Source organism: Mustela nivalis, assembly GCF_964662115.1.
Source record: "Mustela nivalis genome assembly, chromosome: 7".
NCBI classification, from domain to species: Eukaryota; Metazoa; Chordata; class Mammalia; order Carnivora; family Mustelidae; genus Mustela; species Mustela nivalis.
The window spans coordinates 122941729-122965303 of NC_139026.1; the positions used below are offsets into that span (position 1 = coordinate 122941729).

At 52.8% G+C, this 23575-nt stretch overlaps 1 protein-coding gene and 1 long non-coding RNA gene across 16 annotated transcripts in view; one reads left to right on the top strand and one right to left on the bottom strand.

Annotated features, from left to right (window-relative positions):
- Positions 1 to 243: 243 nt before the first annotated feature.
- Positions 244 to 23575, bottom strand: part of FRMD4A (FERM domain containing 4A) — a 604393-nt gene continuing 581061 nt past the window's right edge. For 10 of the 15 annotated variants that reach the window (XM_082739512.1, XM_082739513.1, XM_082739515.1 and 7 more), the window contains 5 exons: positions 22161 to 22398; positions 21213 to 21380; positions 18377 to 19239; positions 16219 to 16315; positions 244 to 970 (listed from right to left, as the gene is read on the bottom strand). In XM_082739512.1, the coding sequence (XP_082595638.1) occupies positions 868 to 970; positions 16219 to 16315; positions 18377 to 19239; positions 21213 to 21380; positions 22161 to 22398 (1469 nt within the window). In that variant the 3' untranslated portion in view covers positions 244 to 867. Of the gene's footprint in view, positions 971 to 13919; positions 13992 to 16218; positions 16316 to 18376; positions 19240 to 21212; positions 21381 to 22160; positions 22399 to 23575 lie in introns of all 15 variants that reach the window. The other 5 variants (XM_082739510.1, XM_082739514.1, XM_082739511.1 and 2 more) reach the window with 2 other exon arrangements.
- Positions 978 to 13382, top strand: LOC309869066. Its single transcript, XR_014313968.1, has 5 exons — positions 978 to 1589; positions 3388 to 3505; positions 6960 to 7284; positions 10921 to 10999; positions 11625 to 13382. It is a non-coding gene; the product is annotated as an uncharacterized lncRNA (long non-coding RNA).

The window sequence follows — 23575 nt, forward strand, 5'->3', positions numbered from 1 at the left end:
CTGCGGGCCTGGCCCCCGTGGGCACAGCCCTGGGGACCCGAGGCCGCAGTGCCACTCTGGCTCCTTTGACCGGGTAAGTTTTCCAGGCTCTGGCCTGAGAGAGAAGGTGGGACGTTAAGGGCGAGGGATAAAGAGATGGAAACAATTTACAAATGGTTGACTTTTCACTTGTGATGAGTAGTAGCAGTTGAGAATTTAAAAGACTTCACTGCAGAAAGAATGTCTTCCTCTTGGCCCCTCATATTTTTTTATTTTTAATTTTTTTTTAATCTTTGGCAGCATAGAACTGATTGTGATCCTTGGATGCATCTCTGACACATGACGCTTCCTGTTCATTCTCCTTCCCCTCCCCCAACAGCGACTCCCCCAGGGAACATTCCAAGTGTCAACTGAGCAGTCCCGGTGCATGCGAGGTGTCCTCCTCACCGAGGGCCTGGTGGGCCTGCGGGTGGCAGGCTGACCACAGCGGAACAAACAGTCCTTCGGGATCACCCTGTACGGAAGTCCCCTTTCCTGTTCTCCTGCCACTTGTCCACAGGAATCGGATGTCTGCTACCTTCCCTGATGGTTTCTGGCCTGGGGGCTGTCACGGCCCCGGGGTGAGGGGAAGCCACCAAGGTGCCATTGAGGATTGGTGCCTGGCTCTCTGTGGGCGAGAGTGCCAGGGGACACACAGTGGGACCGGAACCTTCCAGAATGTCTCCTCAGTCAGGGTTTTAAGGGTGAAGGGGATGCGGAGACGGGAGGAAAAAAAAGTGCTGAGGGCCGAAGCTGGTGCAGGGTGACAGTGCGTCTGGGTAAGGCAAATGAGAGGCAGTGAGGTGATCTCTGAATGGCGTTGAGGCGGTCAGATTGCGGCCGGCTGGCTCACACGAGGGTCCCGGGCTTGGCTTTCTCCTGCCCGTACCACTGGACGTCGGCTAGTTCTGGATAGAGGGAGGAATCCAGGAAACAGCTGTCGGTGTAGCTCCTGCAGGGAGGGCGAGGAGGAGAGGAGCAGGTTAGTGGACGAGCGCGGCCTTCCTCGGCCCGCGAGCACAAGTCCGTGCGCCCGCACGGGGGGTCTGCTACTGCGGGGGGTCTCCCTGGGTCGTGGGGAGGTCGGCCTGAGTCAGGGCCCGGCAGGGGGAAGCTGCTCACAGGCCAGAAAAAAGAAATCCACGCTCAGGAGCCCTGCACCAGGGACGCCTGTGCAGGGGGAGAGGGAGACGGGGGCTTGAGAACTCTAGGAAACCCTCCGGTCGGGGCCCTGCCCTCTGCGCCCACGCCTCAGGAGCGTGCAGACCTCCGGGATGCCTAGAGTCCTCTCTGAGAGCAGCTGCTTGGGTCGCCCTCCAGGGGACCGCAGGCACCACCAGCTTTCCCTGCATTTGTATGTGGTCCTAGAAGCACGTTCAGAGTGTCAAGTAAACGGAGATATTTTGAAAGGAGTTTAAAAAATTTCTGAATCCACACTATTTTTAAAAATTATATCCACTGTTTACTGATTACAGAAACTATGGGAAATGTATTGGACACTAGAATGAAAAAAGAGACTTTTTCAAGTCCTGGAGATACGCATCACCGTGGAGGCTGGGAGAGGTGACGAGGTAACGACAGACACGCCGCGGCCAGTATTCAGGACTAGGAAACTGCCCCTTTGTGATCCCAAACTGGCTCTTTCCGGGCAAGAGTAGAGGTCAGACTTCACCGCCACGGACCCAGGAGAGTGGGTGGCATTCGCCCGGTTGGTATCTGGAGGCGGGCTAAGGGCCTGTTGCAGCCCATGTGGCCTGGGTAGATGAAGGCCTGCCCTCCTCTCCCCTGCCCTGCTGGCTGCAGCCCTACCACTGGCCTGCTCAACTCTGGGCTCTGTTCACGCACTGCATGTCGGGCCTGGCGCCCCCTGGATGCTGTTGCCTTTGTTCCTAGCATGGCTCCTACTGTCCTCTGAGTGTCAATTTGTAGCGAGGCCCACAGCGACGAAACTAGAGGCCTGGAGCCTCCAGGTAATGAAGCAACATGTCCTGTGAGTGACATTGGTCTGTGATTCCGGGGCAGTAGGTGTGTCTAGGCCCCACAGCATACGCTGTTTCAGGGTAGAGCTGCTGCTTTGGGAACACCATGGGGCTTCTGCGTATGTCAGAAGAGTCCTGGTTCTCCCCGCCCTTGGCGCTAGGGCTTGGGGTGGCAGAAAAGCGACCCCGAACTCCATGCCCCGCAGCGAGGTGAGCGAGCACCTTCGCCCCAGCCCCAAGAGCCATTCGGTGAGCGAGAGCAGCTGTTGGGTGCATCTGTCTGACTGGCCGACCTTGCTAGGAACGAAGGGATGAAGGCATTGTGGTTTTGTAGATGTTTCTCATCTGGCTTTTAAAAAAACCCATAAAAGTTGGAAAACCCAAGGCATCGGTGGCATCCAGGGGCCTTTACTGAGAGTCCTGGGCTAGGACTCCTGACCCAGTGGCATGAAGGCCGCTTTCAGGAGCAAAGTGACATATGGGCCCTTCCTCCTGGTCCTGGCCATGGGCACCTGTTAGGGCATTTGAGCGGTGCAGGGCCCTGGAAGTGCCGTTCGCCATGTGCCTGAGGACTGAGAAAGTTTTCTGGCAGGAGGTGGTTGGATCCACTGGGGGAACCTAGATCTTGTACTTTGGGGCTGGTCCCTCCCTAACTCCTTGTGGTCCTGACGCTGCCCTTCCCCTTCCCCCAGGTGAACCAGTGACCCAGGTGGGCCAGTTAGAATCCTCCACCCGCAGCTTCAGAGAGGCCCAGCAAGGCCAAGCAGCCTTCAGCCCAGGAGGACGTGTTTCCTCCCGACACTGTAGTTAGCGGGGGCAGGAAGTGGAGGCAGAGATGAACGCGAACTAGCCGGGTCTGGCTCCCCTTGTGCTCTGAACCACGAGACAGGCATGATACCGGAAAACCCATCCATTTCTAAAACAACAGTTGGATCCAAATTGTTTCTGGGAGTTGGAATAAATTAAGGCTACCTGCTCAGACGGCTGAAGCACCTGTGGAGAAGACACTTAGGATTTTCACTCCCCTAAGTTCCAAATAGACTTGCCCTCTTTTTTCATTCTGGTAAGAATGACTGCCCTGAAGTTCGCACTTCAAAGAAACGGCCTGTATGACAGGTCCTGGAGGAGACCAGCTGGAGCATTTATGTCTCAGAGAGAGAGAAGGCAAGCTCCTCCAAGAAGGATTTTTGGAATTTGTAACAACAAGAACAAAAAAACCCTTAGTGGAAGGGCTTTGAATTGCTTCCAGAGCTGCGGGACTATTCCTGTAAACACTGAATTAGTAAGACGGGGACACCTGTCCTTAGTTCCTCAACAACTGGGGTTGCAACTTGATTAAAAGCCAGTAAGATCCCGAAATTTTACTTAGTTGAATTTTGTTTCCTAACAGTTTGGTGGCAGTGCTGGGATCCCAAGGAGACCTCACACGGCTTCGGGGACAGCAAGAAACACAGGCAGCGGAGACTGTGAACCCCGAGGTGTCTCTGTCACCGTTCGTGAGGCCGAGGGTAAGTTCCTCTCGGTTCCGAGCTCTGCTTTCTTTGCGTTAAGCTCCCCATGGAAGTGGCTTCCCGGTCTAAGTGAACACTGTCTGGCCTGACAGGTGGCTCTGAGTCCTCGGCCCTCACTTCACCTGCAGTCCCAGGCCAGGGTGTGGTGACTTGGCTTGAGCTGGCCGATGGTTGCACCTGGAACCTCAGTCCCTAGTCTCAGTTAGTCCCCAGGGCCCACGTGTTGGGGGCTGCTGGTTGTGCGCACCTGACACCTCCTTTTGGCCAGTGCACGGCATCATCTCTGCGGTTACTGTGGGTCTGTTAACCTGCCCGTGAGGTGAAGGAATAACAGATGTGATGTTCATGAGAACCTCAGAAGCCAAAGCTGCAAAATGGGTGGGCACAGGCCAAGCACTGAGAAGCCATTAGGGCGCTTGCCCCCCAGTGCTGGGGTAAGTGGGTTACGGAATGGGTTAGACGGCCACCAGGTCGACCTCAAGAAAACTTCCACGACCAGGTACACTGCGAAAAGCCCCAAGAACCCCAACCAGAGGCATGCTCCTCTTGGGTGTTCACTGGTCTCTGAGAGACCGAAGGCTCAGCTGAGAGCTCGTGTCCTCCGGTTCCAGACAACGGCATGTGCCACCTGGCGCAGCTGCTTGGGTGCCTTCTGGTTAAACACGCTGGCATCACCGTGGCCGTTGGGAAGCAATTTCAGTCCAGAGCAAGACCAGAGAATGTGAAATGGAGCCGCTTAGGCACATGCCCTCAGAAGGACGGATCGTAAATGCCGAGAGATTGATGTCCTGTAACTCCCTGATCAATAGAAGACGGACACTTCTCTCCTGAGCAGCCAAAACCTGCCCAGGATCTCTCCCTGTTCTCAAGCCAGTGAATTGGGACCGTGGACATTGCTAGAACACTTGCCACTTTTCTGTGAGACTATCTTCTGCAAAGCGTAAGACTGCTGTGTAAGATAAGGTGCTTACGGACACGTAGGCTTTACACCGGGTCACCTGTCACCCACCAGACGATCCTGGGCAATCAGGGACACCTGGTCTTAGATCAGACCTCTGGGAAAAACCCCCCAAAATGGGATCCCAGTCATCTCAAGGCTCTCTGGGTGCCCCCACCAAACCCCAGGGGTTTCATGCTAAAAATAGTTATGGTGTCTCATGCACACAGACCAGCAGCACTGAAGACAACCTAGAATCCCAGAGATCCCTATGAGGAATGTTCCAGTGAGACAAGTTCATTCATTTAAGACGTGCACATGAATGTAAGGGGTTCCCAAACAGAATGGGATCCATGTTTTAACTGGTACGCAGAAGCCTCCGGAAGGCTTCAAAATTTGGAACCGCTTCACTAATTCTGATTCATTGCAAAAGGGTAATGAAAAGTTCAAGGCAGAGGTGGTACCTAAAACAAAAGACTGTCTGCCTGCTGGGACTCCTGCTACTCCCCTTTACCTTCTTTTGTACCGAAGCGCTCGTGGTATTACTCCTTTATCCGAGTGGTCTTCCAGCCCGCAAGAGACTACGTGAGCCTGTAACACGGCTGTCAGAGGAGGGTCCCCACACGGGGCCCTCGAGGGATTCTCTTGCAGCTGCTACCAGTGACTCCTGAAAGAGCCCAGCGGAAACTAAACCTGGGGCACCCCGTCAGCTTCCGGTAGTGCATGAGATACACTCTGTACTTCAGACCCCACTCGCTCTGGAGCCCACAGATGGGAATCCTGGAAAAACTAGCAGAAGCCCGCGACAGGCAGGAATCCTTACCAGAGTCCTCTCTCCCAAATCTCTGTAGCCCACTCGAGAGAGGAAGGTAAAATTTGGAGTTCCTTCCTTTCCAACTCCAAACTGACGGGTTACTGAACCTTTCCCAGGGACAGCTGTTGCCCTCCTGTCTCCTGGGTCCTGAGAGCTGAGCTTGGCAGCCAACACCTTGCCCCCCCACCCCCCAATTTCTGCCAGGCAGAAATGTGGGTTGAACTCCATGTGCTTATCACCAGTCCTCAGGAAGTGTCTCAGCCTGTTTTGGTCATCTCTGGGAGTGGCTCTGGCTCCTGGGCGGGTGGTATTCTCTGTACCCTCTTCGGAGGACACCTTCTGTGTCCATGGTGGTGTTCAGTCCTAGCCAGGAATAGGTACTGTTTGGGCTCAAACCTGACAGAGTTGAAAGGATTTTTAGGAAGCTCTCTGGTCAGAAGTTGGCCAGATTGGAAGCAGACTATTCTCCCCAGAGCCTGACAACAACCTCATGGGCAGCTTTCTCCCCATGTCCTCAGAGGGCAAGAAAAACATCTTGCTGCCATCTGTGGAAAAATTTACTAGAACAAGCCAGAGACTGAGCTCTAAATCTGGAACACAGGAATCTGGTGATTTCCATTCTAACTAGGGTGCAGTGGGATGGTGGGTCAGCCTGTGATGTCTCTCATGTTGCATCCCGATTTCTCGAGGAATTAAAAACAAGGGTTCCTGTCTGAGGACAAATCACATCTTCACCAGAACAAGTACAGCTCTAGGAGCAAGTCAGATCCCACATGTCGTTTTGACCAATCCCCAACCCTTCCCAGTTTGTCTCAAGAGGCTTGATGTGAATTTAAAAACAAAGGCCTTCTCCCAGGAATGATGGGAATGTTCTACTTGCAGAACTTGTCTCGTAGGCCATCCCTTTCCCGTGCAAACTTCAGGGAGGTCTTTCTTACCAGAAGGAGAAAAAAAGGGGGGAGGCTATTTGGAATTAGGTGAATGACAGTCTTAAATGTCTTCTCCCCAAATGCTTTAGCTGTCTGAGCCGGTAACCTGAATTTATCCCAACTTTCAGAAACATGGTTTAGTTCCAGCTGTTCTTTTGTAAACTAGTCAGTTTTGCATTCTCATACTGGTCTCCTGGCTACACTTTAAAACGAAAGCTGAAGATCTCTATGTCTGTGGATGTATGTTGTAGTTGGGTGATGTTTTTTCTACCTCTGGGTGATAATGCCAAAATTAATTTGTAAAAGTTTTTTAATCAATTGGCTTAAAAAGAAGCTTTCCTTGTCAACAAACCACTGCCAGTTTTGTAGCAACAAGATCACTTGAGAACACCATCTGGACCTGGGCCGCTGCCACAGGTTTGCACAGTGACCTCAGAAGCCATGTCCCTGGCCTGCCGACCCCAGGGCACGCACAGCCCTTCCTGTACCTTAGAGGCTGCCCTGCCCTGCCCTCCTTAATCTCCAGAACTAGTCGAAAGGACTAAAGGCATCATGAAACCCCATTAGGAAATTTCTGTGCAACTCTGGAATTTCTCTGGACCAAAATGCGGTCATTGGACTTTCTGAAGCTCAAGTCTGTATGTTTAGAAAAGCTGTTCCTTACAGAGCAGTAACTGGCGGGTGCACGCATTTGCCTCCTTCCTGGTACTCTGACCCTCAGATTGCCCAACCAGACCTGTTAGGATATTTCCCCTTCTTCTCTCTTTCCAGAACAAGAATACCACCTGACCTTCATGAGCCACATGCCAGAGAGCACTCGTACTGGAAGGGACATCAAGTCAAAGACTCCCTCTGCCCTATTGTGAAAGGACCTTTCTGGTACTGCTGACCAGTTCCTGCCCAGCTAACCCTGGAGGCATCTGCCCCTGGATTCATCTGTCCCAAGGTCCAGGAGTCAGGGGACCTGAACGGAACAGCCGCAAGCTCTCTAGCCACCAGCAGCAGAGGGCTAGCCCGGGTGTCGGACCAGGCCTCGACCACTGTCCTTCTTCTCTTTGAAAATCGTGACGGCCAAAAATGAACCAGACTCCTCCATGTAAGTGTTGTTTTTCTATCTGCTCTCTTCTGTTACTCCTTGGAAAGACTTGGAAAAACTATACGCTCCCTCTTACGGACAACTGCCCAGGGAGACAACCTCTCAGACTGCTGAATCAGCCTTCGCAAACTCTGATCTGTCTGTGATTTGGGGCACCCCTGGGCTTTCCTGTAGCCAGTTCTCCTTCATAAACCACATCCGAATTCCCTTCAATGTCAGCTTCTACTTCGCAGCCAGGCTTTCCCAGTGCCTTCTTGTTACCGCTCTCCAGTGATACCGGTCCTTGACCAACGAGGTATAGATACCCGTGTGCCCTAGATAAGTCCACTGGCATCACCAGGCTCTTAACGATTTTCTAAATCAGATTCACCCCTAATCACAAAGAATTTTCACCAGAAGCATCTGCTTTGACAAGGAATTTAGAACAACTCTCTATTTCAGACTAGGAGACTGACTTCCTGAATGTGCCAAAAACCTAACCAACCCCTGGCTGGACCGAGCAGACGTGGCGCTGACCCCCTGAGTAGGGCCGCTTCAGCCCGACAGCACTGATCTTTGTCCGGGGCGGGGCTCTGATCCTCCTCCTCGGGCCTCTGAGCACCCAGACTGGCATATAAGCAGTTCTCTCCCTCTGGTTCTGTCAGTGAACCCCATCTCTCCGCAGCCAAACTGAGACACCTTATTGGTCAGCTCCCCTGAATTTACATTATCAGGTTAGAGGAGACCAGGAAGCATTCATAATTCAGGAGTCGCTTCCTTTGGCTGATCTCTACCTCGCTGATTAGGGGTGCACGAACAGGCTAGGGCCCCAGACTTTGCTTTAACCCATCGAACCACTGACAACTCAAGTGCTAAGGCTATCGCTGCCCAGCAAGACTCCCTAGATTCTCTGCCTAAAACTGTCTTGGACGGCAGGCTAGCCCTCGATTACCTCTTGGCAGTACAGGCTGTCTGTGCCACAGTCAGTCAAGATGCAGACTTGGCATAACACTTCCAGGGAAGTCAAGGTTCAGTTACATTGAGAAAAAGCCACTGGTTACAAGTCCAGTTTGACTCATCTTGGAATTCTGATTTATTCAGCTGGTTCCCAAAAAGACCAGGCTTATGGTTTAAATCTATACTACAATTGGGTCTTTCTATCCTACTTGTCATTTTGTTTTATGATTCTTTAAAGTACTAAGTTTCCTATCTGGCCTTTTTTTTTTTTTTAAAGATTTTATTTATTAATTTGACAGAGAAATTACAAGTAGATGGAGAGGCAGGCAGAGAGAGAGAGATAGGGAAGCAGGCTCCCTGCTGAGCAGAGAGCCCGACGCGGAACTCGATCCCAGGACCCTGAGATCATGACCTGAGCCAAAGGCAGTGGCTTAACCCACTGAGCCACCCAGGCGCCCCCTATCTGGCCTTTGTGAAAATAACGAGCCTGACGCATTTCCAAGCCTTGGGCAAGCAGCTGTCTGACATCTACACCCTTGACAAGGTCTCCTTGCCTTGACCGTCCACTTTGACCCAATATAAGTTGCTCAGGAGTGGGCTTTTGCTTGCTATGATTCCCGAAGCTGTTCTCACCCTGAAGGAAGGCATGGTAAAGAATAAAGATACGAGTATGAGTGAAGAAACAACACGGATCATCAAAAGGTGAAGTCCCTGCAAAAGACACTCAGCGGTGTATTGCATGATTGCTGCCCCTCACTCGATACGGAAGGGGAAATGTAGAACCAAACTAAAATGGAGTCACGTATGTCAAGGACAAAATGGAGACCATCAGTGCAGGCTCATACAGGAAAATTAACCTATCCTTACACAAATTCTAGCTCTTCCCAGAAATCAGAGGCCACCAGCCAGTCTCCCAAAGCCAATTCGGTTTAGTCTCTTTCTGAACTTTCCTGTCCCCTGCAAATATGCATGGTTTGGTTTTTGGCCTTGCTGTTGTTCAGATGGGGCCACTGAGATCCCCTTTCCAGTTCCCTCCTCTGTGGCACATGACACATGTGAAGATGGTCTTCCCTCCAAGGGGCTTGTGCTCCATCTAACATCTTTGATTACAGAAGAAATAAAAGGGAAAACAATGCCTAAACAACATGGTTATCAGTGATGGTTTCTGCAAAAGATCTTGAGCAACAGTGGGGAATGTGAAAGGATTTCAATCTTAAACCAGAGGCTATGAAATGAACAATCTCACACATGTCCCCTGTCCCCTCAGAAGAATGGAACTTAAGAACTCAGAAATTGATTTTCCGTAAATACGTAACTTACTTACAGAAGACTGAGACTGACTGCTTAACCAGAGAACTATGCCAAGGATCTCTAACTGTCCTGCAGCCGGCGAATTTGTTTAGACTCTGGTTGGACTTTTCCCTCTTCGTACACTTTGCAAATCCAGCCTGCCCAAGCCCTCAATGCTCACCTGTCACTTGCTACAGCCTGCATTTCTCAAAGTGCACTTCTTCTGCCACTCCTATATGAACCCCATTTCTGGCCGCTGGAGCCTGCCTCAGTTGACCTACTTAGTGAGGTGGTTCGCCATCACTGGGAACATTCCAGTTAGATAATCCACGTAAGTCAACCTGAAAGCAAGGTTTGCCAAACGCATCAGAATGGGTTACCCACCTTCGTGGGCATGCGGAAGCCTCCAAAAGGTTTCACAATTCCAGAATAGCTTCATTAAGAGAGTCATGCAAAGGATAATGAAAAGTGAAGGCCACAAGAGGTACCCGAAACCAAGACCGTAACACGGACGTGACTCTTCCTGAGCACTCATGATCCGCTCATCCTCTGAAGTGTCTTTTCCCTCTGAAGAGACCACATGACTGTCAACAAAAGTCTGGCCCGTTACTGGCCCCAAAGGTGGACCTCCGATGAGCCCTTCTCATAGTTGACAGGACTCTGAGGGGTTTTCTGATAACCGGTGACCAGTCAGTCCATTAAACAGCCAACGGGAAACTAAAATGGAAATGAATGGAGAGCCTTGCTCAATTCTGATAGATTCCAGGGCTATACGCTCTACTCTATGTCTCACTTGCTTGAGACCCTGCAGGTGAGAGCCTGGGAAAAGCGGCTTCCCTGACTTCTTACAACTCAAGTCTTTACAAGAACAGAAGTACAGCCATTTAAATGGAAGCAATGCAGAGCCCACCTAGCATTTTTAGCAATCCTCAAATCTCCACACCCACTCCCTCTCCTCCTGTCATCATCTCAAAAGCTCTATAATTACTGTAAAATTCTGGCCTCAGGATAACAAAATTCTGTCTTGAAGGAACTAGAGATGTAAGTGTTCTATCTGGTTTTCTCTAGAGTGTCCCTGGAAAATCTCAAAGGATTTGTTTCTCCCCTTACAAAAGATGCTTCACTAATTAGGTTTATTTGCTACGTTAAATTACATGGGAAGCTTTGTCATGTAAGTAATAAAAACCTTCTTAGGTTATTTTTATAGACCATGTTATTCTTGAAAATGTATGAAGTTTCTAGAAATCTGATAAGTCCTGATATAATGTTATTCATAATTTCAGTTATTATCTTTAAATGTTGTATATCACAGAAATAATTAAATTTCCTTATCAATTTCATTATAATGAACTCCAATCAGATCTGAGCATTTTAAAGTGTTTTGTCATTTATAGCCACTTGATTTTGCAGAACTGAGACTCGGGAAGGAATCCTACCAAGAACTCCTGACCCCTGACACTGCTGCTCGATTACAAGGTGCTGAACCTTGGTGCGTATTTTGTAACCCAAGAAGGCTCCACCTCCCGTCTGGTCCAGTGCAGAAGCTGGAGACGCCAGACTCAAACTGACGAGTTAGAGGGGTACCAAGTCAAGGTTGAGGGCTTCCTCCCAAGGTGTGGCAAATTTCTCTTTCCCTCTCTGAGCATTCTTCCCCTAATTCTTACTCCATGAAGGTCTGTATGATCCTTTTGTCCACTTTTCTCCTGGCTCTGGCCTGCAGAGATAATGCCATTGTGCACCCATCTCAAGCCATTGCCACAGGAGAGGTAATCTGGCCTCCGGAAGATGGCCGGATTCTCCACGATGCTCTTGCTCCCGCGGTCCTGCCCATCACAAACTTCTGCCTGACTGCCCGCGCCTCACTTGCCCTGGGCCCAACGCAGCCCCTCTGTGCACCAGGTCACAGTCTCTGGTTACGAACCCCAGGCCCAGAGAACTTGGCATCCAGGCTCTGTCCAAAGAAAGGGACACCAGGCAAGGGTAATAACCAAATAAAACCACAGACCTCGAGTTGTACTGGCCTCCGTGGCTGTCCTCCTCTGAGTCCCAAGCCACAGACTCAAATAGGAATGACCAAGAAGCATTCACGAATCCAAGTTTGCTTCCCTTAGCAGATCGTCCGCCTCCTGGGCAGGAGTGAGCTCGAGTGAGCCTGCACTTTGGGACTTCTCCCTCACTCTCGCAGATGTTGCAGAATTGGCTTCTAGAACAAGACCTGCCTCACGAATTCCTAGGCTCTCTGCCCGAGCTGTTCCGATGTGTAGCCCCGGAGTGTCTCAGCTGAGGTGCCGCTGTGGCCAAACAGTGCCACTTGCTGAACTCGGACAGATGCTTCCCAGGAAGCGAAGACTCAGTTATCCAAGACCCCCGCACACGGCAGTGGGCTTACGAAATGGACGCCGTCTGTGGGGTCCTCCTCAGAAGTTGTTCCTCTGCTCTAACCACAGTCATCCCACTCGCGCACGCTTTGCTCTCAAAAGCTTATGGTTGCAGCCGTTCACCACCCGGCAAAGGATCTCCCTACGGACAGAACTTCAGAAAAGGAACGAAGAGAATGACCAGCTTATAGAATGAACCTGATCTAGTGACCTGTGAGTACCACACAGAGATTCAGCAAAACCTGTGAGAACTGAGTGTTAGCTACAAGTAACCCTAATGCCTTAAGTTTTGATCACATTTCTTGGTGAGGCTAGGAGTCTGAATAAAAGGAAGGAATTGTTAAAAATAAGAAAACAAGCCCAAAATGGAGTCACCGATGCTAAGATCCACATCACCAAACTGAGACCTCAACTTAATTAGCATCAGTTCTCCCAGAGTCATAACCCAATCAAAAATGACCTTGCAAGAACCAGTCGATTTTTTGCCTCGTATAAATCCATGTTCCTGCTCCCTTCTGCCTAGAGAAGTCTCATCTGGGACAGCTCCTTTCTATCTGCTAGAGATGCTGCCCGAGTCATGAATTACTGAATAAAGCCTATACAGTCTCTCCGATTTCCTCAGTTTGTTTCTTTGAGCACCATCTTCCTCTCAAAGGCTAAGCCCCTGTTTTCCTAATCGCCCATCTGCCAACTCAGGAACCTTTCATTAAAAACTGTTCCACGTGTCTCTCCTAGTTTGTTCAGGACCTCATCCTGCCCTTCTTTTTAGGGAGAAGTCTCTACAACACTCACCCTCTACAACAAGATGAGGCTCTTTGCTGGTCATCAGACACCCCTGCCTGTTGCTACATCTGTGTTTTTGCCCGTGGAACGCCGCCTCCCCCCCACCCAACCCACCGCAAGCCGCGGAAGCCAGATTCAAGAGCTACTGCCATAAGCCCGAGACCTCCTGCTCCCCCTGGAAAGCTCTGAAGTCTCGGGGTAGTTAATACCTACGTCCTGCTCTTCCTCCCTCTCCTCGCATGGCTCCTGTTAGAACTCCTGTTCTCAAGCATGGTTCCTGGGACACAGGGTTCTATTTTTGGCTGAAAAAAAAGCTTATAACTTTTTATCCACTATCCTTATCTTTTTTAGTCGACCCTTGAAATGCTATTTAGATCTCAGTGTCTTATCTACCAGTTGGAATCTGGGCCCTGGGAAGCAGAACCTGACCAGGAGGTACTGGTTTTCTGCCCACTACAGCAGGGCTTCGCGAATTTCAATGTGCATTTGGTTCACCCAGGGAGCTCATTAAAATGCAGATTCAGGGCAAAGGGTGGCTCAGTGGGTTAAAGCCTCTGCCTTTGGCTAAAATCATGATCCTAGGGTCCTAGGATCGAGTCCCCTATTGGGCTGTCTGCTCAGCAGGAAGCCTGCTTCTTCCTCTCTCCCTCTCTGCCTACTTGTGATCTCAGTCTGTCAAATAAATGAGTAAAATCTTAAAAAAAAAAAAAACATAATAAAAATGCAGATTCAATTTCTGTATGCCCAGGAGTTCAGCTCTCCACCAAGCCCCCAGGTAATGCTGGTGGACCACATTCTGGAAAGCAGGGCATTTGGCAGAGTCTGCATCTGTCCCTCAGGAATGCTGGACGAAATCATGGGTGATCTTCAGGTGCCCAGGTCAACTCAGGTCTGCTTTAGGTGCTTTGAAATGTCAACTCCAAGAAGCTCTTCTCTCCATGGACTAAACCATAGTCACTAAACCAATACATACACAGAGTCTGAAAAGGGCTAGAACATACTCTGAGGTCTTTTCTGGGAAGTAGCACGGGGGACTGTCTAACATCTGCTATAAAAACAGACATATACACAGAGCTCCATGGGTGTCCAGAAATAAGACATAACAATAACAGCTTCCACACCATTCACAAGTTTCCTTCTGGAAATTACGGTATGGGCAGGGGGGACACATGCAGCACATGTGAGACCACAAACTCATGAGCAGCAAAGGGGGGAGGGCTAGGAGAACCAAACATTCCCTTACGGTACCTCTATTCATCAGTGCTTTGGTGAGTTGGAGACTCAGACCCATCCATAATGGGTGAGTTTTCTGTTGCTTCTCTGAACAAAGGAAAGCAGAAGAAGGAAGAGAAGAGAGGTCATGTTAAAGAGAGGAACTGACACAGACATGATTAGTAGCTTATTAATACGTTGGCGAGATCGGCTGACTCCACACCCAGTGTTAGTGACAGACAACCCCAGCATGCAGAGCTTTCAGGCCCCTGGAGTGAGTCCGAGACCTCCTCAGTTCCGTGAGGAAGGCAGGCTTTGGCACTTTTTACCCTTTTCCCATTTTCTGATCACAGCGCGGGGAGTCGTGACTGGTTGTTAATGATCATTCACCTCCACATGATAAAGGTTCACTTCAAGGACCCAGATTGTTTCCAGTGGGTTTCTGGTTGGTCCTGAGGCCTCAACCAGCTCTCTGCGGTGACACCCAGGTATCAAGACCAGCACAAGCCACGTAGGCCTTTGGGGTTGTGTTCACCCACTTCCGGCCGGCTGTCAGTCAGTCACATTCCGATCACGGCAGACCGGGCATGATCCAGAAAACATGGAGGAGCCAAACAGGCTAAAACCTGAAGTTCTTACTTGGGTGGAAGGGTTTGGCCCCGGGAGGTGCCATCTTGAGAGCAGACCTAACATTCTTGGAGTTTCTCTGGGTGCAACTCTGGGGCCCGAGGCCTTGCAGCAGCTGCCTGACCCCACAAGACGGAGCTGGCGTGCGGCTGGCATGCAAGGGAGGGTCATAATGATCTGGGACAAGGACAGAGCTGTGGCCCCAAAGGTACACCGAGACATGGGAGCAGTTGCAAGTTCCCTGCAGTTGGGACTGCGGGTTCTCCCACGGCAGACGGAGCGGGAGGCGGCAGGGGGCACAGCTCAGGGCCGGGCAATCTCAAGCAAGCCTCAGAACCTTGTTCAAACACAACTGCCCGGTCCCACGCCTGAGTTTCTAATTTCGTAGTCATGGGTGGGCCCCAGAATCTGCCTTTCTCACAAGATCCCAGGCCACAGATGCTCAGGCTACTGGTCTGGGGACAACACTGTAAGAACCACCGGCCTGGCAGAAAAAGACAAGACCCCGGAGGTCAGGGAACACACACAGCATCATTCGGCCGTGTGACTCCGGGCAGGGAACGGCTTTTCTCTGACCCTCCTCTGTCAAACCCAGAGATCTGCGTGTCGCCCCCGTGAGGCCGCAGTTAGGGACATACAAACGCCTCCACCTTAGAAAAAGCTCCTGGCCTTTGAGTACGCAGCAAGCACTCAATAAGCATTAGCTCACCTTCCCTTCCGTCAAACACTAAGGCCCCAGAGAGCCAGGCCTTAAAACCACCACAGATAAGTGAACAGGAAAGGAAACAACATCTGCCAAGCACAGGAGCCAGAAATGCCGGCCGTGGAGCCGGTCACGGTCCCCCTGATCCTGCTCCCGCACAGCTGCCAACCCTTCCCCCGGACGCTCCAACAAACGGGGGCCTGACTAAAGCCAGACAAGGGATCCCTCGCTTCTTCACCCCACGATCACCGACAGGACGTGACAGCCAGGTCGAGGCGACATCTGAGGAACAACAGAGGCGGCAGGGACCTCGAGGACAGCAGCTTCCGTGCGTCCTCGGAGCTTCGGGAGTCGCGAGCTCTAACTGTCTGCGAGGTCAGAGGCGCTCTGCCCACGCTGGAGCCCGAGAAGGAACGGAATGCTGCTTCATCTGGGTGGACCTTGCCTTACGGTTCTCAGGGTGCCTGTCCCCAGTGCCCGGTGTTTGTTACAAACAAGCAGCCGGCCAGGATGGAGACGGGCTCTGAGCCTCCTGCCCCTTTCCCTCAGAAGCATCCTGGTTCCTGGATGGAACACCCTGGGGAGCGAGTAGAGCCTGCACAGGGCCCAGTGCCTGATGCTCAGATCCTCTGCCTCTTGCCAGGCCCTGCAAGTCCACCTGAGACCATTTGAACACAAATACAAAGGCTGTGACCAAGAAGCGCAGTCTACCTTCGGGCACCGACCTTCTCCATGTTCCTGGGACCAGTGTCAAGAGGGAGCTGAGACCCCTAGCCTGTCTAAAGGAACAGCCATGGAAAGGAGCCAGGTCAGAGGGAACAGCATTCTCGCAGCTTCTTCGGGAAGGAAGAGGTTTCCCAGGAACATACCCTCACCACGTGTTTGCTGACAAACCCTTCGGTCACTAGGATCTTGTACTTGTTACTACATCCTTCCTCACTAACAAGCTGAGGATCATTCTAGAGCCTGGAAGAGGAGTCTGGAAAGTCTGAAAGGGGGACTCACCCAGTCTGCCAGGTCAGGATGTGGTGGGGACTGCTTGGGGGCGTCGCTCCAATTTCACTCGACGGTGTTGAGCTTCTCTGGCTTTGAGGTAAGGCAGCTGCAGAGAGGGGACCCAGAAGAGACAGGGCTCACACACAACTCCGGTGAACTTCCTTCCAGAAAACCCAGATATGACCTTGTAGAAGGGTCACAGTGGGGAGATGCTGACCCTGCCCCCCACGTTTGGCCAGTTCCATTTTCATCCTCAAAGCATGTGGCTCCATTCCAGGTCCAGCTGACCTGGGGCTCCTAGGCCCCAGCTCCGCACTGGGAAGTGGCCACAGGAATGGCGACAGCCCCCACTGTGGCAGGGAATCTGAAGCCCCAGGAAGAGCCCGTCTCTCTGGACACCAGGGAGAGAGGCCTCCGGGCATCCTCAGATGTGGCCCCATTGTTAAAACAGTGCTATGAACAGAGAACTTCCAGAAAGATGGCCAGCACTTGCTCCTTGTTTCAGGCCTATAACTGACCACTTGAGGACACGTCCAAGGGCGCAGGGCCTCTATAGGAAAGCTCATCCAAATTTGACTACTAGTGTATGGACACGGGTGGCATTTTTCTAGCTAGAAAAATTCATGTAAAGTAAATCCTCCTGGAACGCATCCTCTGCCTTCCTGGGAACGGAATCTTTCTCATCAGTAACCCTCAGAGACGCTGCTTTGAATTGTCACCTACCATACGCTCCTGGAGAGCTACCGAATCTCTGTCCAGGAAGCCAATCTACCAGGCAAGCGCTACCGTTTTGACAGAACAGAAACCACTGTTCCCGTCAGCTGGCAGCTGCTAAGGCCATTCCAGAGGCTCGTGCTCTTTAAATGGTAACATGTAATGCATTCATTTGTTCCTTCCCAAAATCCACCTGGAGAGTCCAAGGCACATTTCGCCGGGCTTCCATAACAGATGAAGGAGGAACGTGGAGAGGGGCGAGGACCATGGTTCTCTCATGGCTGCCTGAATCACTCTATTCTCATCTCGGGAACTTGATGAATGAGTCAACGGGGACAGAAGGCAGGAGCTGTGAGCCCTGGTGCACCCAGGCTGGTGGCCCGTCCCTCCTCTTTGTCCCACTCATTCCAGGTCCCAAGAATCCCTTCCTGTTCCCCAAAGGTGAACCCCCTTTTCTGTCTTTCCCCCGATTACCCTCATCTAATGCCCGTCACAAGCCAGATCCTGACTTGGAGTTCCTTCTGTTGACTACTCACTCTCATTTTATTCTTCCATTTTTTAAAATCATTTTACTATGTCTCAACCTCCTCCCTTTTCTTTCCCTATGGTCAGTCTGAGCAGAGCCTCCTGGCCATGCCCCCACCTCCCTGCCCTGTGTGTGTGCTGAGAGCCCTGCCCCTCACTGCTGAGCACTGATGGCCACTGTCACACTGTTGTTTCCCAGGCAGGAGCTGGGAAGAGAAAGTAGCCTCTGAAGCCAGCCGTGATGGTGTTCACTCTGGCCCTGCCCAGTACTTAGTACAAGAATAGAAAGTAACTCTTAATCAGGTTAGGTAAGTTTTCAAGATGTAGTATCATCTTGATACTACAAAAACTCCTCCGGTCACGTTCCTAACATCACGGAGAGGGGAATCTCCAGAGCAGCTGGGGCTGAGCTCCGGCACTGGAGCCCACAGCTGTCCTCAGCCCCACCCAGGGGACACCCCCGAATCCCAGGGCCCTGGCACCAAAGCCCAGCACCAGCATCCGTCTGGAAGGGACCCCTCGGGTCTCTAACTAGTGTCTCTTCAACCAGGGTGAAGGTGCACCTTGTACTGGATAAAGCCTGAGACCCTTCTGCACAGAGCTTCTCTGGCTGTCCCTACAGGAAGTGGCTGGAGGGACAGTTTGCACCCCCACCTCGGAAGCCCAAGTGGTGGCCAGTTAGCCCAGCACTGCCCCCATGTTCCCCGAGATCTATGGCCCCTGCAAAACCCCGGCTGTCATCGCGAGTGTGAAGGAGGGAGGCTCCCCCTGAAGGCCTCCAGTCTCATGGGTCTGACGCCAAGGTTTCTAGAACTCAGGATACTCTGAGCAAACCAGAAGCCCTGCAAACAAGCCGCTGGCTCCACCCACCCCCACCCCGCACGAGGACGCATGTGCCAGGTCGTGTCCCGCCCCCCCCCCACCTCACCTGACGTGGCCTTGCACATCTGGGGCATCCTGGTGACCCTGCTGTGCGCCACGAAGGTGCTCTGGGAGGAGGTGCTGTACTGGGAGCCGCTGTCCGAGGACGTGGAGCTGGTGTGCGACAGGCGGCTGTGCTCCTTGTGCGAGGCAGTGGAGCGCTGGTACCACTGGCGCAGCTCGTCCGACACGGCGGCGCGACCTGCGCCCTTGTCGTGAGCGCCCTCGCGGCCCAGCGACGGAGTCCGCAGGATCTGCGAGCGCGACGGCGTCAGGCGGCCCGCATCGCCCTCGTCGCCGCCGCGCCAGCTCTCCCTGAAGAGGCCGCCCGCCGTGTACGAGTTGGAGGTCTTGAACTGCGCCTTGACGCTGTAGTGGCCCTCCTGGTCGCTCTCCAGGCTGCGCACCACCACGGGCGTGGCGCTGCCCTCGATGTACAGCGGGTACTCCTTGATGCGGTACTGCGAGCTCGGCTGGCTCTGGCTGTGCAGGTAGACGCCGTGCGCGCCGCCGCCGCGCGCCGCCAGGTTGGGCATGCTGCCCGAGTTCGCCGCGCCCAGTGCGCCCGCCGCCCGCTGTCGCTGCCGCTGCCGCGCGCGCGCCTTGGACGGCGAGTCCTCGGCCAGCGTGGAGTAGTTGGCGTTCATCTGCGCCGGGTAGTAGTGCTCCGAGCTCGAGTGGCTGGTGCAGGAGGAGCAGTCGTCCATGGGGTCGGAGCCGTTGCTGCTACGAGTCCGTGGGGTGTAGAAGTCGGGGCTCCCCGTGTCATTCTCCGAGCCCAGGAGCTTGCCCTGGGACTCCAAGCTGGAGCTCCGGTGCCTAAAGTGCAGGGCGAGGCTGTGCAGCCGCGTGGGGCTGAGGTCCACCGACCTGCGAGGAGACGGCGCCTGGGTGGGTGGGGGGGCCCGAGGGAGGGGGACAGAGAGCGGAGAGCGGGCTCTGCCATCCTCGGACCTGGGAAAGGGCAGAACGCCCAGCCCGGAGCTGCCATCTAGCAGACAGAGGAGAAGCAGGGCCGCCCTGGGAGTCAGGGCTCTCCCTGCCATCGACAGGTGAACGCAGGGGCCGGAGGAGACAGCAGATCCCTGGAAGCCAGCCCGGCCTCGCCTGTGATGCCTGAGTCCCCGGGGGGCCTGGGACAGGAGCCAGCACCCACGGAAGGGCGTCCTCTGAAAAAATACGCCACTAGCCTGGCCTGTTTTCTTTTTTCTTTCTTTTTTTAATTGTGGAAAGGGCTTCTATAGATACAAAGAGAACCAAGAGAATCCCTATTTCTAGTATTATGTTCAATCATCTGAAACACCCACTTTTTGTAGATCAAACAAGAGTCCCACAGCAGGCTCTTCACAGGCTTCAACCAAATACTAGTATGAAACCAACAGAAATGGATTTCCGTTCCCCTGAAACTACGACGGAAGCCTGTGGGCACATGAGCACTTCAGAATGCCTGGTGCCAACATTCACCCTGCCACTACCTTGTCTACAGTGCCCGCTCTTCTTTTGGGCCCACACTCTAAGCACCCACCTCTGTTGCAGGGGTGGCCAATGCTAGGACACGTGTGAGACTCAGGGTGGCCCCACTGGCCAGGGAGAGGTGAGTTCCTGTTCTGTCACTCAGGGTAGAACCTGAAGTCCCCGGCAAGGGGCCCTCCGGGACTCGGTCCTCAGTTTCCTCTCTGGTCCCACCCTCTCCATCACCTGCTCTGGGCAAACTGGCCTCCTGGGAATGTGCCAAGTGCAGGCCTGCCTCTGGGGCTTTGACCTTGCCTTTCCCCGAGATGGCCTCAGAACTTGCTACCCCATCCATTCAGGTCTCTGCTCAAATGTCATCTTATTAAAGATAACTTGCCTGCCCCTGATGCTTTCACTTAACAGAGACTCTCTTTCCATTGCGCAGACTCCTGCCCTGTTCCCTTTTCTTCCTTGTGCTTATCACCACTTGACATATATTTTTCTTTCTTGTGACTCCCCAGTGCTAAAATGTCACTCCAGTGAGGGCTGGAGTGTGGTCTGTTTTTTCAGTGCTCTAACCCCTATAGGGATACCTGCTACATAAAGGCACCTGATAAATACTTGTTGCATGAAAGGATGAAGGAGATAATCTTGCCTGGACAGCTCAATCTTATCCTGTATAAATCCATCCTTCGTGTCACAGTCCTGGGCAATCAGGCTTTGATAAAATGGAATGGTGGCTTTGGTTCTGCCTCTTTTCAGAAAAAGAAAGTGTGATTCACGTTTTCACTTCTGCCTGTCCTTTTTGCTCTACAATGAACTTACACCTTGCAGCACTGAGAAGTCCAGGAGAAACAGAGACATCAGCAGGAAGCTACGTGGAGACTACAGAATAAAGATTGCCCGCGTCAGTGCGAGGCTGGTGTGGGTCCAACATGCTTCCCTCTAAGCTGGCCAGCCTGGCCTGCCTCCACATTGATCAGCAAATGTCCCTCCATGGGGGCCTGGCGGACTCTGTAGCACAGCCAGCTCTTCCTTTCAGGGTTCTGAGTTCAAGCCCCACAGTTGGGGTAGATATTGCTTAAACAAATAAATTTTAAACAAATCTTAAAAAAAAGAAAAAAAAAGGGCAGCTCCATGCCCACTGGCTCTAGAAGCTTGGGGTTCTCCAGGCGACTCCTGGTGCCCACTGAACATAACCGGGATAAGAACAGGTCCTGTGGCTAACATGGGCTGGCCGCCACCTGCTCGGCTCTTCATCCTGCCTCGCTTTAACAGGAACCTCCCTCACTGGTTTGGGCCTGCCCCTAGTTTACCATTCTTTGGGCCAGTTTGGGGCCAGGGAGATCTGCTCTAGGGAGGAAAGTGGCCCCGAGGCCTGGTAGACTCACCTCGTGGAATGAACATAGTGGGGACTCCGGACCCGGAGGTCCGGCGTGGACGGCATGCTGGACTGCGAGTTCCAGTGGGGGAGACTGCGGATGGGGCTGTTCTGCAGGGAGCTGCTGCCCCCGCCGGCTTCGGCACAGCTCCCCGTGCTGGGAAAGCGCTTGTGGCTGCTGCAAACCAGAGGACACCAGGCTGGTCACTGCCAAGACACAACTGGTCCTCTTCCCGGGGGCCACCTAGCTGCGGACATCAGCTCTGGTGTCGGGAAAGCTGGCCCAGGACCACCCCACCTCTCACTCGGATTCCGATTGTGGTACTCAGCCATCACCCCAGAAGTGGGTGGGGGTCCCCATCCCTGATCCCCATGGTGGTGTGAGACAAACACCCTCATCAGCCTTGTTCTGTGTCGTCCCTGCCCTCAACCAAGTTTCTGTTTTCCAGCCGACAAATATTTACCTGTCTGGACAGCCACTGGGAGCTTTAAAGGGCGTAATTAAAGGAAATGAGAAAAACAGAGAAACGGACCAAAAATGCCTTCCAATAACCCCTCTCTGCAATCTCAGCTGAGTAAGCTGATAACATACAGCTAAGACCACAGCTGTCCAGTTCCAGAATCCTGTTGGACGATGGTGCTGGATTCTGAGCCACTTTGGGGATTCCTACGAGTGGCATCTCACTTGCCATGCAGAGTAGTACCGCCCCAGACTTCCTCGTTACCTCCCGTGTCATCGCACCACCTTTCAGCCCTTTGAGAACATGCTGGCTAGACGTTTCCTTGTGGGGACGGAGCTGCACCTCGACAGGGTCAGCAGCAGAGGGCGCTGTGAGCACAGCACTGCGGACCCGCCGTCTGGGAGGGAGGCCATCGCCCGAGGGATGACTGACTGGTGGATGCGGTTTAGGACAGCCTTTGCTTTTTTTTTCCCTGTGGCCTCCCAGACCCGGCTTACCTGGAATGGCCGTGGGAGGAGCGTTTCTTGACCTTCTCGTAAGGCTCATCCAAAGAGGACTCGCTCCACATTTTGGGTTTTATGGGGGACTTGTCATAGTCGTTGCGGTGATAGTGCATCTGCCGGAGTCCCTCCAGGGACTGGGGAGGGGGGGGCCTGTTGTGTGACGGTGGCCGAGGAGGGAGTCCCTTGTGAGGAGACTGTAAGGGGGACAGTGTGCTGGTGACCTGAGAGTCTTCTGCGCAGAGATGGAGAGAGACGAACTGAGCAAGGGTCCCTCCCGCCGACCCAGACAGACCCGCCACCCCCGCCCACGTCCTCCCCTGCCCCGCAGACGGGGTGCGCTGGGTGAGAGCACCCCAGGCTTCCCCACTTGCCAAGACCAGTCCAAACAGAACAAATCACACTGACATTTCAAGCAGCACTGGGCAGGGAGAGGAGTTTGACTTCATGTTAGCTACAGACAGAGTGAAGCCCGAATTCCATAAAGACCCACCGCGAATGATGGCGTCCTGATTATATCGTCAAGTTGTTTCTCGGCAGACCCTAAGTGTCTGTTTTGCTCTGGAGAAGTTTTAGCTCTGTGGGGGTTCTCTTTTGTTCACGCCTACAACCTCAGTGCCTAGAGTGATGGCACCCAGCAATAAATACTTGATGTGTATTATGTGTACTCTGACGGCTCAGTAAATACTTGTTAGAAGAAATGACAGGTATGTATGTCGAGGGTCATGATCTTTTGGTGGCTCTGGGTTTCCCCCTCTCTGCTTTCCTCAGATCGCTATGGTCCTTTAATGTGTGCCTGGAGATTTCCCTCTCAGACCTGCCTTAGGTTCTTCTGGAAGGAGACAGGCTACAGATACTAACCAAATGGAAGACTATTCCCTGCCCTCAGGGGAGTCACGATCCTTTGCACCCGATGTGCTGAGGGGGTCAGTAGTGGACGGGCAGAGAGGAGGAAGGGAAGAGCCCAGGGCCACATCCAGCTGGGACGGTGGCTGGTGAGGAGGAGGAGGGAGACAGTGGGGAGCTCCTGTCAGGGGCCAGGGCAGCTGACCTGCTGTGCCCCGCGAGATGACCCGGGTGCCCCAGCTGACAGGGGACCTTGGTTCTGACTAAGGAATGGGAATTTGCAACTTTGCAAGCATGAATGTGTCAGAATGAAAATCATGTTTGAGAGCCGGTCAGCTAGCAGGGTTCAGAGCAGCCAAGGCAGGGAGAGGGATGAGGCAGGGGTGAGGGAGAGGGAGATATCCAGCGTGGAGAATGATGGGGTGTGAGGGAGCAGCGGTGAGCAGAGGGGGGGAGGAAGAATTCAGGGTTCACTGTGATGGCAGAGGGGGGAGTGTGAAGGAAAAAATCCACAGAAGCAAACCTCAGGAACTCCAACCACCTTCCACTTGGCTCCATCCACCTCC